The following is a 16,117-nucleotide window of genomic DNA, read 5'->3' on the forward strand; positions in this document are numbered from 1 at the left end:
CAGGGGGTGCAAGTTTGATCTCTGGGGGGAAGCTAAGATCCCACATGCCTTGTGGCCAAAAAAACTCAAAAACATGAAAAATAAAAATGAAAAATAAAATCTGTCTGGAAATATTATTTTAATGTAGAAATGATTACCACATTAGGACTGCGCTACGTATGACAAAGTCAGTCCTTTAGGTAACAACGCTCTCAGGCCATCATGCAGAAGCACTAGGTGTGGACTCAGTAAACGGGGATGTGGACTTTCCTAGAGAAACCTTCTTACGCTAAATGAGCACCCTTTACTCACTGAAATACCTCAAAGAAATGCTATATACTTAATTCACGTATCTTCTCCGTAACTGGATAGTTTTTAAAAAGTCCATTTTATTCTTAACTATGTTAAAATGCTAAAATTAATATCCATTTATTGGGTATAAAACACAGCTTAAGAAAGATTGTTAAGGAAAACTCATTCACTATCTGATTCTATTTAGCACTGGTGAAACACAAAAGCAGTAAGATCATAGAAAGGGTTATTCCATTCATTCTTTTGGTTAATACTATCTCAAGTTAAACCTTTTAAAAAGGTACTTACATCTGGGGGTTAGTCCTACATTTGGGATGAGTTACGACTCATCCCAAAGTTTCACAAAACTTTGCTTTCAATGTCAAGTCAACATGCCTCTTTAGGGTTTTTCTGTTCCATCAATGGTTTTGAAACCAAACTCTCTACTATATATACAGATTTCAGATGCAAAGACATTATCACTCAAAAAATTGTTTTTTTCATTTCTCTGGTTTTAGGATTAAACTGTCAGTTGACTATGACAGCTTCTTTCAACTACAGAAGGTAGAAAGGAAATTAGACTTGCACAGCTAACACCTGGTAAGCCTTTTATGTGATTACTAATAATTCATATTTCAAATGTATTAAGTCAGCATTTATGTCATAGAAAGAAAAAAATAAAAAGCATAAGGTACTTAGGACATTATCAAGTATTTTCAGAGAATAAAGAATGAACACACTACCTTACAGAGGGCCCCAGCAGCACACCTCACTTGAAATGCACCTGGCTGCAGGTAACCATGCTAGTAAAGGATAGCCTTTCTTCCAAGCTACCGTTTAATGTTAATTCAGAAAAATCTATAACCAGAGAGAGAGAGAGATCAAAATCAATTACCAGCCAGCTTTTCTAGTAAGTTACTGCTGAATTTTACAATAATCAAGAGGTGGTCTGAATGATGTGTCTTCTACCTGAACAGAACCTGTTAGACAAAAATCAGCAAAGACAGTTTCTTTAAATGGTTAACCTTCTTGATGCACTGAAAACAATGACTGAACAAACTAACAGGGCTTCCCTGATGGCTTAGTGGTAAAGAATCCACCTGCCAATGCAGGAGACATGGGTTCAATCCCTGGTCCAGGAAGATGTCACATGCTGTGGAGTAACCAAGTCTCCGAGGCACAAGTACTGAGCCTGTGCTCTAGAGCCCGGGAGCCACAAGAGAAGCCATGACAATGAGAAACCCACACACCACAACCAAAGAAAGGCCCCCTCTCACTGCAAGTAGAGGAAAAAAGCCTGAGAGGCAATGAAGAGCCAGCACAGCCAAAAATAAAAACTAAAAATTAATTAAAAAAACCCTAAGAGATAAACTAGATTCTTAAAAATCGTATTGTACACAACATTGTAAACACAAAATGGTAAAGCAATTTTATAAACACAAACATTGAAAAGCAATTATATTCCAATAAAAACTTTTTTTAAATTATATATTTTGGGGACTTTCCTGGCGGTCCAGTGGTTAGGACTCCGTGCTTCCATTGCAGGCTGCCCAGGTACGATCCTTGGAAAGGGACTGAAATCCCACAAAATGTGTGGGGTAGTCAAAAAAAAAAAAAAAAGATATGTTTTAAATATGGGAACCTACTGCTTTAATTTTTGTGCCTCTTTCACTACAGTTAAACAATTTTCGTTTTCTAATCATAATATATATTTCAGAAAACATTTTCTACTTAGGATTTATAGTCTTAGAGCTAGAAACACATCCATTTTTTTCTCCTGAACACTGTTGTATTTCAAAAATAAATGATACAATTAACATTTAGACGAGACCATGTCCACTTCCTTGTGGGTCAACATTTTGGTTTCCATATTCCCACCATTACCAGCAACCATCTGCCGAGCACCCACCGGGTGGGTAGCACTCTACTGGACACTTTTTCTCCCCCATTAACTCCAAGTCATTATTCTCTCTTCCCAGGGCAGCTAAAAGTACACTTCTCTCTCTTCAGTCTTCCTGCTTTTGATGTAAATTGTCTTATTCAAGAGCACCATACCATTAGGTATCTTGAAAAGCTAGTATTTGACCTAAGTGCTCAGTCCAGTGAAACAGAAAGTCTAATTTTGTAAATGCCTATAATCTTTGGCCAAAAATAAATGATTTACTGGGCTTTAATATTTACAACTGAAGCTTTGTGTGAATAATCTGACTTTTACAAATGAGGTTCTCCTTCAACAGTGGGTCTTCCTTTGGGCCAAAGGTCACTGAATAATTTCTAGACAAACACATCAATAATACATGATGGGTAGAAGAAGTAATAAGGTTCAAGTCAAATGGAGTTTGAGTTGTTTCCAATCACACAAATATATGATTTCATAAAAATTCCGTATTTTCATAAAAGAAGTCACTGGACCAATACAGTAGCAAATAGATTTAACTCTACTGTTCAAAGTATCTTGCATTCTTTTTTGAAGCATCAAAGACTCTAGAAGATAGGTTCTGTATACTTCACTTACTCAGCACCATTGGAAAAGGTGTTTAATCTTGTTTAAAAGGTGTTTAATCTTATATTAATCTCCTAACAGAGGTTTAATCTTCAGGTAATAAATTTTAAAATGGCATTTTTGAAAAATATATCACATTTATTCATGTATTTTAAACTTTTAAAATCATAAATAAAATTATAAATAAAATAATAAATCACCTTTAAGTAAAAAAAAAAAAAACTGAAACAAATGTAGATAAAATGTTTAAATTGATGATCTTTAACCTTTGCGGCACAATGAAATCACCTGGAGAACTTTAAAAAATCTGATGTCCAACGATTGATTCACTTGGGTATTAGGGCTTAAAGGCTCCCCCTCCAGTATTCTTGCCTAGAGAATCCCAGGGATGGGGGAGCCTGGTGGGCTGCCGTATCTATGGGGTCACACACAGTCGGACACGACTGAAGCGACTTAGAAGCAGCAGCGGATGATTCTAATAATCAAAGCTGAGACCCACCCCTGCCCTCATCATTCCACACCTCAGGGTTAAGTTTAATCGTCTCTTTTCAGAGGTTCTTCTATGCTCCGGGTTTATATTTTGCTACTGTAAACAATACCACAATTAGTAATCTGGTCAAAATTTTATTTTGGTGGATACCGCCCTCCACAGAAGCCATACAACTCGACACTCCAGCCAGCAGTAAGACTTCTCCAAATCCTGGCCAGCACAGTGACACCAAACCTGCTGATCTTGCTAATCTGACAGGTGAGAGTATCTACATAATATAAATTTGCATTTCTCTTATTATATGTGAGGCTGAGCATCTTTTAAGATTACACTTGAATTTCCTTTTTGGTAGTGGTGGTGGTTTTAGTCGCCAAGTCAAGTCTGACTCTTGGGACCCCACAGCCTGTTAGCCTTGAGACCCTTGTTAGCCTGCCAGGCTCCTCCGTCCACGGGATTTTCCAAGCAAGAACACTGGAGTGGGTTGCCACAGTTCATATTACTTGCTCATTTTTCTTCTTACTGATTTGAAAGTTCTTTATATACTGGGAAATGTCACCCCTTTTCTGAAAATGAGCCACAAATTTGTTTTCCTAGTTTATCATTTGTCTGTTGTTTAACCTCTGGCATTTTTTGCCAGGCAGAAATTTACTTTTATATGGTTCATTTTTAATCTTTTATAGGCTCCAGCTTTTATATCACACTTAGAAAAGATAGCACAATTTTAACTGATGGTTCTTAGGAAATTTCAGTTTCTTTAGGACTTTACAGTTCAGCCATGTGAATCAAAATGTTTCTCTTCTACTTTAGAGAAGTTTCCATTACATCTGAATCAAAACATATTGGGTGTGTAGGAGGGGAGAGTAAACAATTTCTGGAAATAATTTTGCAACGTGTCAATCACTACAATACAACTATTTGTGTTCCCAGCCTTTCAAATTCTTCTTGAATTCTGTCGTAAAACTATCAGATTTTATTTTGGATATCTCTGTAATATTTGAATCAGCCATTTAAGACTTATACAAATAAGACATGACAGCCTCACACAATCCATGTGCACAGAGACAATAGTTTTACAGGTGCTTATTGAAGGAGGAAGACTCAGTGGGGTAGCTAATTATACCAGGCACAAAGAGACATCCTTTCATGGACACACACCACCTTGGATATACAATACTAGAAATCTCAACCCTTATTTAAGATACAGAGATGGCTTCAGGGCAGAAATGTCACCACTGTTTTAAACAGTACACACAAGTGTGAAGTATGAGCTAGCATTTTCATTTTTTTTTCCCTCAAGGCATTTCCATTTCATAACCTATTTTCACACCTATGTCCCTATTGCTTGGCCTCTTTTAATAAAATTTCCTCTAGGCAGGAAAATGAGAAAAAGCACTCTTTCATGATTTTTTTTTCCCAGAATAAAGAGGTTTATATCTAGAGTTCAAGAAAATTATTTAAAACTAGGCACAAGGGCTCGAATAATAATCTCTATTAGTAAATTTAGTTTATTTTCTACTCGAATAATTTACATGAATAGACTACAAACCACTTTACCAGGTCTATGAAAATTCAGATGGTCTACAGGTGGGCTATCACTCAGTTGCCAAACTGTTTTCACCTTCTTTTGACCACTATTTATTTCCACTCTCCATTTCTGTGGCTTCTCACTAAGGAAAGAAAAAAATATCAAAGAAAAAACAATCCAATTCCTTCTTGGTATAGTCGAAATCCTTTTGTAATAAACACTGAGGAAGAAGAGGTAGAGAGGTCACAATTTCCACCCTTAAGAAGCACAGTCAAAAGAGGTAGAGAAACAAGAATATAAACGATAACAATTTGGTGCAGCCATTATTGAAAACAGAACGGAGATTCCTTAAAAAATACTAAAAATAGTTACCAGATGATCCAGCAATTCCACTCCTGGGCATATACCCAGAAAAGACAAAAACTCTAATTTGAAAGGATACGTGCACCCCAATGTGCAGAGCAGCACTATTTACAATAGCCAAGCAACCTAAATGTCCATCAGCAGATAACGGATAAAGAAGATGTGGTGCATACGCACGGGCTGCTACTCAGCCATAAAAAAGAATGAAACGCCATCTGCAGCATTATGGACGGACCTAGAGATTATCATACTGAGTGGAGTAAGTCAGACAAAGACAAATATATGATATCACTTAACTGTGGAATCTAAATAATAATGCAAATGAACTTATTTACCAAACAGAAATAAACACACAGACATAGAAACAAATTTATGGTTACCAAAGGAGAAAGGCATGTGGGAGGGATAAATTGGGAGTACAGAATTAACAGATACTATATATAAAAGAAATATAGGCCACTGTATCTAAAAGAAATAAATAGCAAGGATTTACTATATAGCACAGGGAACTATATTCAATATCATATAATAACCTATAATGAAAAGAATCTGAAAAAAATACATATGTATAACTGAATTACTCTGCTAATATACCTGCAACTAATACAATACAGTTTATCAACTATATTCAATAAAAATAAATAATAATAATTCTGAAAAATGTTGTAATAGAGAAATATCAGATACAAGAGGGGGCCATAAACGAGAGGTAATTTGACTTAGATTGGGACTGCAGAGTTGAAAAAGAATCCTCAGAGATGGTGGCCTTTGAGCTGAGCCTGTAACGAAATTAGAAGGAGCAGTTAGTTAAACAGAAAAGATCCAGGATGAAGAACAGACATGGGTGGAGGCACTGTCAGGTAAGCACGTGTGGTGCTTGAGGAAACTCAAAAACACAGGCCCTCTGACTCGAAGAGACACGACACACGGAAGGTGTGGTGGCACATGGGCCAGAAAGGCAGAGGACAGGCACAGTCCACACTGAGAGATGAGACTCTATCCTGAAGGTAAGGGAGCCATTTAAACAGGAGGAAGTCATGGTGGGCTCTGAGTTTCAGGAAGATCACTTTGGTGGTGACACAGAGAAGGAAGTTAATGGAGGCAAACAGAGCAGCTAGGAAAAAGAATTGTACTGTACTTAGTTCAGGGATGAAATGAGCAGATGTGAAATATTCAACACATGCAAAGGTGCAGAGAAAGGAACAGATTTAAGAGCTTCCAAGGTCAGGACTTGGGAATCATTTCAAGGAGGGAGAAAGTGACAGCAATGAGTGGAAGACAGGGCCGAGGTTTATGCTCTGGGCATTGGATGAAGATTAATGATGGCTACTTGAGAGGAAATACAGGAGGAGGAAAAGTGTTGGGAAGGGGAGTGAAGAGTTGGGATTTAGAGTCTGAACCACCTACAGGACATTGAAGCTGGAGACAAAGGTTATGAATTATCATTAGCCCAGAGGAACTAAAGATTGGGGTGTAAACACCATCACCTAGTGAAGACAGAAAGTAAGAAAAGAGGGCAGATGGTGGAGTTCTGGTGGACACTCACATATGAATAAAGCAAAGGAAGGAGAATTTGAAAAGAGAACCACTCTCAATCTTGGGGGTGGCCCAGAGAGGTACAGTTAAAATTAAGATAGGTGCTGCAGAGCAGTTAAGCCCATGCACCACAGCTACTGAAGCCTGAGCGACCTAGAGCCTGTGTTCCACAACCAGAGTAGCCACGGCAATGAGAAGCCTGGATACCACAGCAAAGAGTAGCCCCCTGCTCACTGCAACGAGAGAAAGCCCGAGCATAGTAACAAGGACCCAGGGCAACCAAAAATAAAGAAATTTTAAAAATTAAGACAGAAAGTGATGTCAAGAAAACAAAGGAAGGGGATGGGTTCAAGAAAGCAGTAGTGTCAAATGCCACGGAGCACTACAAATGCTCACAGAAGGAGAATGAACTGGTGGGCTAGCTAGTTACCTAAGGGGACAAAACACTCTTCTCCTAGAAAGCACTGTCTGGATTTGCCAATTAGAAGGCCACTGGCAACTTCTGATTAACAATTTCAGGGAAGGGATGAGGTTTGGCTAAGAGGGAACTAACTATACAGAGGAAGGGTATAAAGAGAGCAGTTTTAGTATGAAAGAAATTTCAAGTCTACTGTATGCTGAGAGAAGAGTCAGGAAGACCATGATTTGAGGCAACCTCAGTGTCGGCATGGATGGCCAGTCTTAGCCTCAGTTCCATCCCTGTGAAATCCCCCATACCAAATCCTTGCCTCACTCCCACAGCCATGCCTTTGACTTGTCGTCAGTTCAGTTCAGTCGCTCAGTCATGTCCAACTCTTTGAGACCCCATGGACTGCAGCATGCCGGCCTTCCCTGTCCATCACCAACTCTTGGAGTTTACTCAAATTCATGTCCATCAAGTCAGAGATGCCATCCAACCATTTCATCCTCTGTCATCCCCTTCTCCTGCCTTCAATCTTTCTCAGCATCAGGGTCTTTTCCAGTGAATCAGTTCTTCACATCAAGTGGCCAAAGTATTGGAGTTTCAGCTTCAGCATCAGTCCTTCCAATGAATATTCAGGACTGATTTCTTTTAGGATGGACTGGTTGGCTCTCCTTGCAGTCCAAGGGACTCTCAAGAATCTTCTCCAATACCACAGTTCAAAAGCATCAGTTCTTCGGTGCTCAGCTTTCTTTACAGTCCAACTCTCACATCCATATGACTACTGGAAAAACAATAGCTTTGACTAGATGGACCTTTGTTGGCAAAGTAATGTCTCTGGTATTTAATATGCTGTCTAGGTTGGTCATAGGTTTTCTTCCAAGGACCAAGTGTCTTTTAATTTCATGGCTGTAGTCACCATCTACAGTGATTTTGGAGCCCCCCCAAAAAAGTCTCTATTTCCATTGTTTCCTGATCTATTTGGCATGAAATGATGGGAGCGGATGCCATGATCTTAGTTTTCTGAATGTTGAGTTTTAAGCCAACTTTTTCATCCTCCTCTTTCACTTTAATCAAGAGGCTCTCTAGTTCTTCACTTCCTGCCATAAGGGTGGTGTCATCTGCATATCTGAGGTTATTGATATTTCTCCCGGCAATCTCACCCCGGCATTTCTCATGATGTACTCTGCATGTAAGTTAAATAAGCAGGGTGACAATACACAGCCTTGACGTCCTCCTTTTCCTATTTGGAACCAGTCTGTTGTTCCATGTCCACTTCTAACTGTTGCTTCTTGACCTGCATACAGATTTCTCAGGAGGCAGGTCAGCTGGTCTGGTATTCTCATCTCTCTCAGAATTTTCCACAGTTTGTTGTGATCCACACAAAGGCTTTGATGTAGTCAATAAAGCAGACGTAGATGTTTTTCTGGAACTCTCTTGCTTTTTCGATGATCCAATGGATGTTGGCAATTTGATCTCTGGTTCCTCTGCCTTTTCTAAAACTTGTCGTCACCTGATCCCTTTCTTCCCAATCTGTCACTTCCCTTCTGGCTAAAGTTTCTGCCCTATTCTGTGAAGAAATTACAAATTCAGAGAAAAATGAACATACTGCTATGTTCCAACAGTCTACAGAGAGCGGATCAAAGGCCTGGGAGAGGAGAGAGGTAGGACTCTATCAGACTGTGTTCAGAGAATGGGAATCAGATGATTCTGGGTTCAGAGAAGAAGCAGGCCTGGGTCATGAGGTGCCATGGAACAGATGCGGAAATTGGAATCATGGCTGGTGAAGTATAACTTAATGGTTAAATTGCTTACTTTTGATATAAGTCTTTGACAGCAGTTGGTCTGACTGGCAGCTGAAAAATGTGCTGCTCATCAAGAGGATTTTGTTCATAATATTTTATGCAGGATCTAAAGAGAAAAAAAATTCACTTTTAAAAAATGAATAGTGGACATACTGCTCATAAATATGAAATACATTTTAGTTGAGCCCAAGTAAAGGTGTAAGTGGGGAGAAAGGTATCAGAAAGACAAAGACAGGCAAAAGAGAGACAAAGATACAGCCTCCACTGTTTTCCAAGTATGGGGAATTAAAGAGTTAACTCACTCATACTACTGATCTTTAATGGGAAGAAATACCCCCAAAACAAAAAAAAAAACCTAGTAACAATTTCAAACTTTTCCCTTTACAACTAAGGCGAATTCTAATTCTGGAAAAGGCAATGGTACATTTTCTTTCACAGGGAAAAAGAATCCAAGTTCTTCCACTCAATGGTATACTTATTTCCGGTTTGAAGCCTCAAAAAATACTAATAAGACATACAAGATCCATGTGTGAACATTATTCCAAACTATTTTTAGCCAAACTGACAGACCCTCTAAAATTTCAGCAACACTATTGACATAGGTCTGATAAAATCTGATTCCATTCAGTCATCATATAGATGGCCGGCTAGGATTAGCTCGACTTAAATTTATAGGGATATGAAGAAAAGAGAAGGAACTAGTATTTATTAAGCACCTGAGTGTCAAGTACTTTATATACATTACACTGTTTTTATAGATGAAAAACAAGATGCAGTGAAAGGAAACTTCCTTAGAGAGGAAGTGCCAGATCCAAGTGTCCAGCTCGATTCCTCCTGAATCCAAAGTCTTCCCTTATGGCAGTGACTTAGAACCTTTCCGTTACTCTGAAGACAAGGTGCACAGATTCTATCCTAACTGATAATAAAAAGGGCACTTATTTTGGCTGCAACTATTTCAGAAGAGAGTACATTTTTATGAAGTAAACAACAGAAATACTTACTGTGTTAGAGAAAAGAGGAGTTCATGTTGAGGTTTAATGAAAAGCATGCAACTGACTACTATTTCAAGAATATGGTGGAGTTTTTGAACACGATGAACCTGCTCCTGTGTATCTACTGATGGAGAGATGAAATATTCCTGGAATAAAAGAAAATGGACATGGGAAATAAGGAGTTAAAGAACAAGCGGCATCTCTGGAAAGAATTAACTACGCCTACTACAGCTGAGTGGGGATGTTTGATTAACAGGTGGGGGCTTGGGGTTAGGGAGAAGAAGCCACTAGGTAGCTTTCCTCCTCTCAATACTATTCTTTAAACTAAACTCTTAAGTGTCTTCACTGAGAATGTTCTAAGCAAACCATTATGCATATTCTCTGGTAAAGGCAAATCACAGAACTGCTTTACCGAGGAGGTCCAAGTAGGTAACTAGTACCATCCACCAAACTCTCCAGATGGAAAGAATGGCAAACCCACAAGATAATTCTTAACTTCAATAAGCTTGCCAGGTTGATGGGCATATTCACTTCTAAAAATAGACAGTAAACCTGAAGTACCAAGAAATAAAGCAAGTGCACTGTTAAGCTTCTACTAACATATATTACTGGTAAATTGGTATGACCTTTTGGAAAAGAAAGTTGGCAAGGTTATGTCAAGCATCATAAAATGCTCAGACCTATTTCTGAGAATCAATCCTAAGGAAATAATCCATGATAAGTGGAATTCTACAATTCTAAGATTCTCACCCCCTGGAATATACATCTTAATAATCCCTTCTCCTCAAATGAGGCCAGGATGTGTAAATATGGTAGGCTGTTACTCCCATGATTAGGTTACTGACTGACTTTGAATTAATCAAAAGGGAGCTAATCTCCTGGTCATTACTTGTGACCTCGTCAGTGAGCTCTAAGCATCAGAGATGCTCTCCTGCTGGCTTTGAAGAAACAGACTGTGGCACCGTGGAGAGGGCCACATGGAAGAACCCCCAAGTAACCTCGAGGACATGCAGATGGTCCTGGGCCAACAGCTAGCAAGAAAATGGGAACCTTCATCAAAGGGTCACGAGTCAATGAATTCTGTCAACAATGTGAAGGAATCTGAAAGTGGATCTTTCTCTAATCAAGTCTCCAAATGATATCTTGATTTCAGCCTTGTGAAACCAGAGAAGAGGACCCAGCTAAAATGCTGACCCAGGTTATTCCAAACTGTGAAAATAACACAAGTAGGAACACAGTCATGGTCCCAGGAAGGGAGGACCCAAAACAGTCCCATTCACCACTGGCTACAAATTACGACATTCCTTGCAGCTGCCACCTACATTCCCAGGGGTCCCCTGACCACTCTGGGAAGTGGACCACCTAGGTCTTTTTTTTTTTCTTTAAACAAAGAACAGATCCAGACTGTCCTTCCCCTTCGATTATCTCTGCTCATGCTACAACCCAGGCTGGTCTGCCTCTTCACTGTCCCCAAGACCCCACACAGAGGTGATAAAGCCTGAAGTTCCTGATTATTTGGGAGGCAGTACAGCCTCAGGTCTATAGTCACAAGGAACTGAATTCTGCTATCAATAATAACTCGTATGAGCAGGAAATGATCTTCCCCTACAGGCAGGCTCCAGACAGGAACACAGCCTGCCAACACTCTGATTTTAGCCTAGTGGGACCCAGACTAGACTTCTGAACTATAGAACTATAAAGGAATGCATTTGTGTGTGTTGCTTTAAGACACTAAGTGTGTGGGGGTAATTTATTATGGCAGCAATAGAAAACTAATATTGCTGCAAACCACTGGCATTTGAATCATCTGGAGATGAGATGGTTTGTTTAAAAAAATATATTCCAGGGAGTTCCCTGGTGGCCTAGTGGTTAGGATTCTGGGCTTTCATTGCCACGGCCAGGGTTCAGTTCCTGGTCAAGGAAATGAGCCACAAGCCATGTGGTACAGCCAAAAAACAACAACAACAACACATATTCCAGAGCCCTCAACCTACTGAGTCAAGGGTCTAGGAATCAGCATTTTAACAAGTCTTCTAGAAGATTCTCAAAGTCTAAGAACTATTGTGTCAAAAGTCTGAAGTCAACCCATAATTGAAAAAACAGGCATATTAAATGACTTGAGGGGAATGCATAAAAATAAGGGTACTCACATTTGAGTGATGAGATTAAGGGTATAATTGCATTATATTTTTATTTTCAAAAAGCTATTACTTTCCTAAGCTTAAGAAAATGTATTAAAAAGTTTCCACTAAAAATGTACACCTTTAATAAAATGTTTAAACTTGGAATATCAAAAATTAACCTCAATAGAATCCAGTTGAGTGTTACATTGCATAATAGATGAAGCTGGAGTTATCCTATCTTGTATTTTTATGAGACCAGATATCATTTGAAGGTCTATTTTCTAAAAGAATCTTCCAACATATGTCAAAGGTCATTATGGATACTCTTTAATCTCCTTAAGTTTCTCATTCAAGATACTAGGGAAATACAAAAGCTCATAATCATGACCCTGAAACACAGAAATATTGTTTGAATCAGTATGTTAAAGAGCATAGCAAATTCTCTGGAAAGTAATCTTTTATGTGTAAAAGAAATGGGTCAAGATACTCCTCTGGTGGTCCAGTGGCCAAGACTCCACACTTCCAATGCAGGGGGCCTGCGTTCGACCCCTGCTCAGTGAACTAGAGCCCACATGCCACAACTAAGACCAGGCCCAACCAGATAAATACATAAAAATAAAGAAAGAAAAAAAGAAATGGGTCAAAAGAATATAAAGCAAATATTCCTCTGCAGGGCTTATCAAACATAGAAAGGCATTCTCTAACCATTTTAGATAAATGAAGAATTGTGGAAGCACACTGGCTTAAGCAGGATACAACCCTATGTCAGTATCATAGGTTTACAGACAATGAGAGGTGACATTAAATGGGCTACTCTTTTGTTTATTTTACTAGACAGTGTAATTAACTGCCTGTCTTAATTTATCTGTTTCCTAGGACATAAGCTGGCACAGAATAGGCACTTAATAACTGTATGGCAGAATGACCAAATAAAAGAAAAATCAACTTGAGAATAAAAACTCACCAAATGATTCAAAGATGCAAGCTCCTGACCTATCGAGAAAAAACAAAGAGATGCCTATAACCTTTGTTTTATCTACTAGAAATCAAACAAGCTAAGAAAAACATTTCATAGTTCATATATAAAAGAAATGTTCAAGCTAAACAGTTTCTCACAAAATGCCAAATTTTCTTGTACATTACATCATAAATATAAATTAATACTTATTCTAAAAATGATCACAGTTTGCCCCTAATAAAAACAAGGTGATGAGTATTAAAACAGCATGTCATTTTTAAAAAGGGTTTTATTTACTACATTAACCCTAAAGACTCTCAAAACATTTGAAATAAAGACAAACAAAACCTGTAGTTATCTTTAATCTAATATATTAATCAAACAAAAAAATAAGGCTCAGAAAATGAAAGTGCCTGTTTCATAGTGAACCAGAGGCAAAGCCAGGGCTACAACTGATTAGGGACAAGGACAAAGATAAAATCTGAACATACCTATGGCTGACAACTATAATGTTGCTTTTAATTTTCTGAGTTGGGAAAGGGGACTTACCTATGAAAAAACAGATATAATCTTTCTTCAGTTTATCCAAACCAATTTCCAAAAGCATCTGAACTGGAACAGTCCCACTGAGAGAAACCGTGTCCATGGTTCCATAGTAAGATTGATGAATGAGCTTACTCAGTAAACTGTTACTCCCACTATGAAGCTAGAAATTGGGAAAAGTTTATAAAGGCACAATTAAAACTATAAAAAGTCCAGTAAGTGAAAGAGAAGCAAACTGTATTAACTAAAAACTAAAAAATTATGAACTTACATTTTTCATCTCCTGACATTATAAATTATTTGAATGAAAGCCTCTAAGTTACAAACCTATCAGTTTCTAAGATGCCATTCCCAAAACCTCCTTATTGGCTATAATAGCCAACAGACTAACTCAATCATTTGGAGAATAAAAAGAGCTGTGAATTTACTAGATCTAACATGTGTTCCAAATGCTAAGCAATTAAATTTAAACATACCTAAAATATTTGACATTTTCTCACTTACTGTCCTTCTGTTAACTCAAATTTCCAACACAATCCTTTGCATTTTTCTTTTTTAATACTATTTTCACTTTGCACTTGTTGCACATGGTAGGATATACTTGTAAGTATCTCACAAACAGAAACTCTTAAGAAAAAAATCAATGGGCAAGGCTAAAATGCACAGAATGATCAAATAGAGGGAGGGTTTGCCAGCTTCTGCTCTAGAGGGTATCTCTGTTCACACCTAGGAAGTTTCTATCTTGTTATGAATTGGCAGTTGCATTATTTAAAATAATTCTACTAAATGAGGAATCTTTTTGTTTCTAGCTTTTAACTTAGATTTTTTCTTCATTATAAAACTATAAATTCATTATGGAAAATCCATAAAATCCAGAAATGTATAATGCAGTTGGAGAAACTTATTTGTAACCCTACCACCAGAAGGGATTGGCATATTTTAGTGTATTTGTTCACAGGTTTTTCTCTCCAAGATTTCTATCTTTCATACAATAGTGTGTAAAGTCTTTTTACTGAACATTGTAAGCATTTCTCCACACACCACTGTAAGCATTTCTGCACATCATCTGTAGCAACTATTAACATGTTCCATTATGTGGTTGTTTCATGATTTACTTAGACATACATTAATAATCAGGTCATTTACAATTTTTGCTACTGTAAATGAGGCCATAATGAGCATCCCAATACAATCTTTTTTTTAAAAGGTTCATTTCATTTGGCCACGGTGAGTCTTCACTGGCGCACATGGGCTCTCTAGCCGCAGCAAGCGGGGGCTGCTCTTCATTGTGGTGCCGCGGTGTGGCTTCCCTGGTTGCCGAGTACAGGCTCTAGGCTTGTGGACTTCAGTAGTTGCAGCTCTCAGGCTTAGGTGGCTCTTCTGCATATGGCCTTAGGATGGATTCACTTTGAGGATCTCAGTACATTATCATAACTGCTTTATAGTGTTCCAGTCTCATCAGTAGTCTATGAGAAGGATTGTTCACAGCAACAGTAATGACCATAGAGGTAGCTTACAAATGCTGTGCACTAAACTATGAATTAGTTCACATAATTAGCTTCACATAAATTAAGGAACCTGGCCAAGTTTATACAGGTAGAGAGCTGCAAAACCAGAATCCAAACTCAGGCAGTCTGCTCCAGAGCTTGTGCCCATCATCAGTCTGCTCTGCTGCTGAAAAGGAGCACACACACACTACTGAACCTACCCATGGCTGTATAGCACCACGCTGCAGACTCTGGATGACCAATGAGAAACACTTCACCAAGTCTTGATAAGAAATCACACCTCGGAAAGCAAGTTAGTCTAACATTATTCTCATAGTTATTTCTGCAGATCAAACATGTCATTCATTTTAAGGATACACAGATGAAGAGGAAGACAAGTATCTGAACTTTATGTATGGTGAAAAGGGAGAGAAATTAAAGCCCCCCCCCTCCCCCCACAAGGGAGCATTTTTAAAGAAAGAAATTAAACTCGTTGACATAAAATAATATATTCAGTCAAATATTATGGAATATCTTTTCCTTTTCCTAATAATTATAATTTCACTAAGATATGTTTTAGTTAATACAAATACAGCATAGAACCCACCTAAATCTTCAGGCAGGAGAAAAGAACAGGTTCTATGAATTGCCTGGTCTTAGTACAATTCTTGAGCAAAATATGCCAATGAGTTATTAGAACTGAGTTTGATAAAACAGAAACCAGATGTCCATACAAGGCTAGCAATACACATTATTATTTTCAAAAGACTTAAAATTAAACCTAAGAGATAACAGGAAAAATTTTATTGCACAATGCTGATGGACACCTACTACTGCTCATTTTGCACCACAGCTGCTCAGCAAAATCGAGATCACCCCGTATTGTAAGAAGACACTCAACAGACCCATCAACTGCAGCAGCGTCATGCTTCACTGTCTGGAAAAGAAGTGAGTGCCAGAAAATACTCAGTTTATTTTTTAAAAAGCACAATAGTTTAAGACCAGTAAACTTTCAAATGCTACTCTAAGAAAAGGTGGGATCATGAACACATATAAAAAAAGGCAAGAATGTATCTTCTACAACTTCATCCATTAATGAGGAGATACAAGTAAATAGACAGT

The 16,117-nt window shown here is 38.2% G+C and overlaps 1 protein-coding gene across 2 annotated transcripts in view; it reads right to left on the reverse strand.

The window, feature by feature from the left end:
• The window catches only part of ZWILCH (zwilch kinetochore protein), a 43,240-nt gene that overhangs the window by 666 nt on the left and 26,457 nt on the right, over nt 1–16,117 (reverse strand). Inside the window, exons 11-18 of one of the 2 annotated variants that reach the window (XM_068964805.1) lie at nt 15,827–15,932; nt 15,217–15,296; nt 13,515–13,671; nt 12,972–13,000; nt 9,894–10,030; nt 8,903–8,998; nt 4,818–4,930; nt 1,014–1,128 (exon numbers count right to left, since the gene is read on the reverse strand). In XM_068964805.1, coding sequence (XP_068820906.1) covers nt 1,040–1,128; nt 4,818–4,930; nt 8,903–8,998; nt 9,894–10,030; nt 12,972–13,000; nt 13,515–13,671; nt 15,217–15,296; nt 15,827–15,932 — 807 coding nt within the window. In that variant the 3' untranslated portion in view covers nt 1,014–1,039. The remainder of the gene's footprint in view (nt 1–1,013; nt 1,129–4,817; nt 4,931–8,902; nt 8,999–9,893; nt 10,031–12,971; nt 13,001–13,514; nt 13,672–15,216; nt 15,297–15,826; nt 15,933–16,117) is intronic. The other variant, XM_068964806.1, reaches the window with a different exon arrangement.

This window comes from Capricornis sumatraensis, chromosome 2 (genome assembly GCF_032405125.1).
Source record: "Capricornis sumatraensis isolate serow.1 chromosome 2, serow.2, whole genome shotgun sequence".
NCBI lineage: Eukaryota > Metazoa > Chordata > Mammalia > Artiodactyla > Bovidae > Capricornis > Capricornis sumatraensis.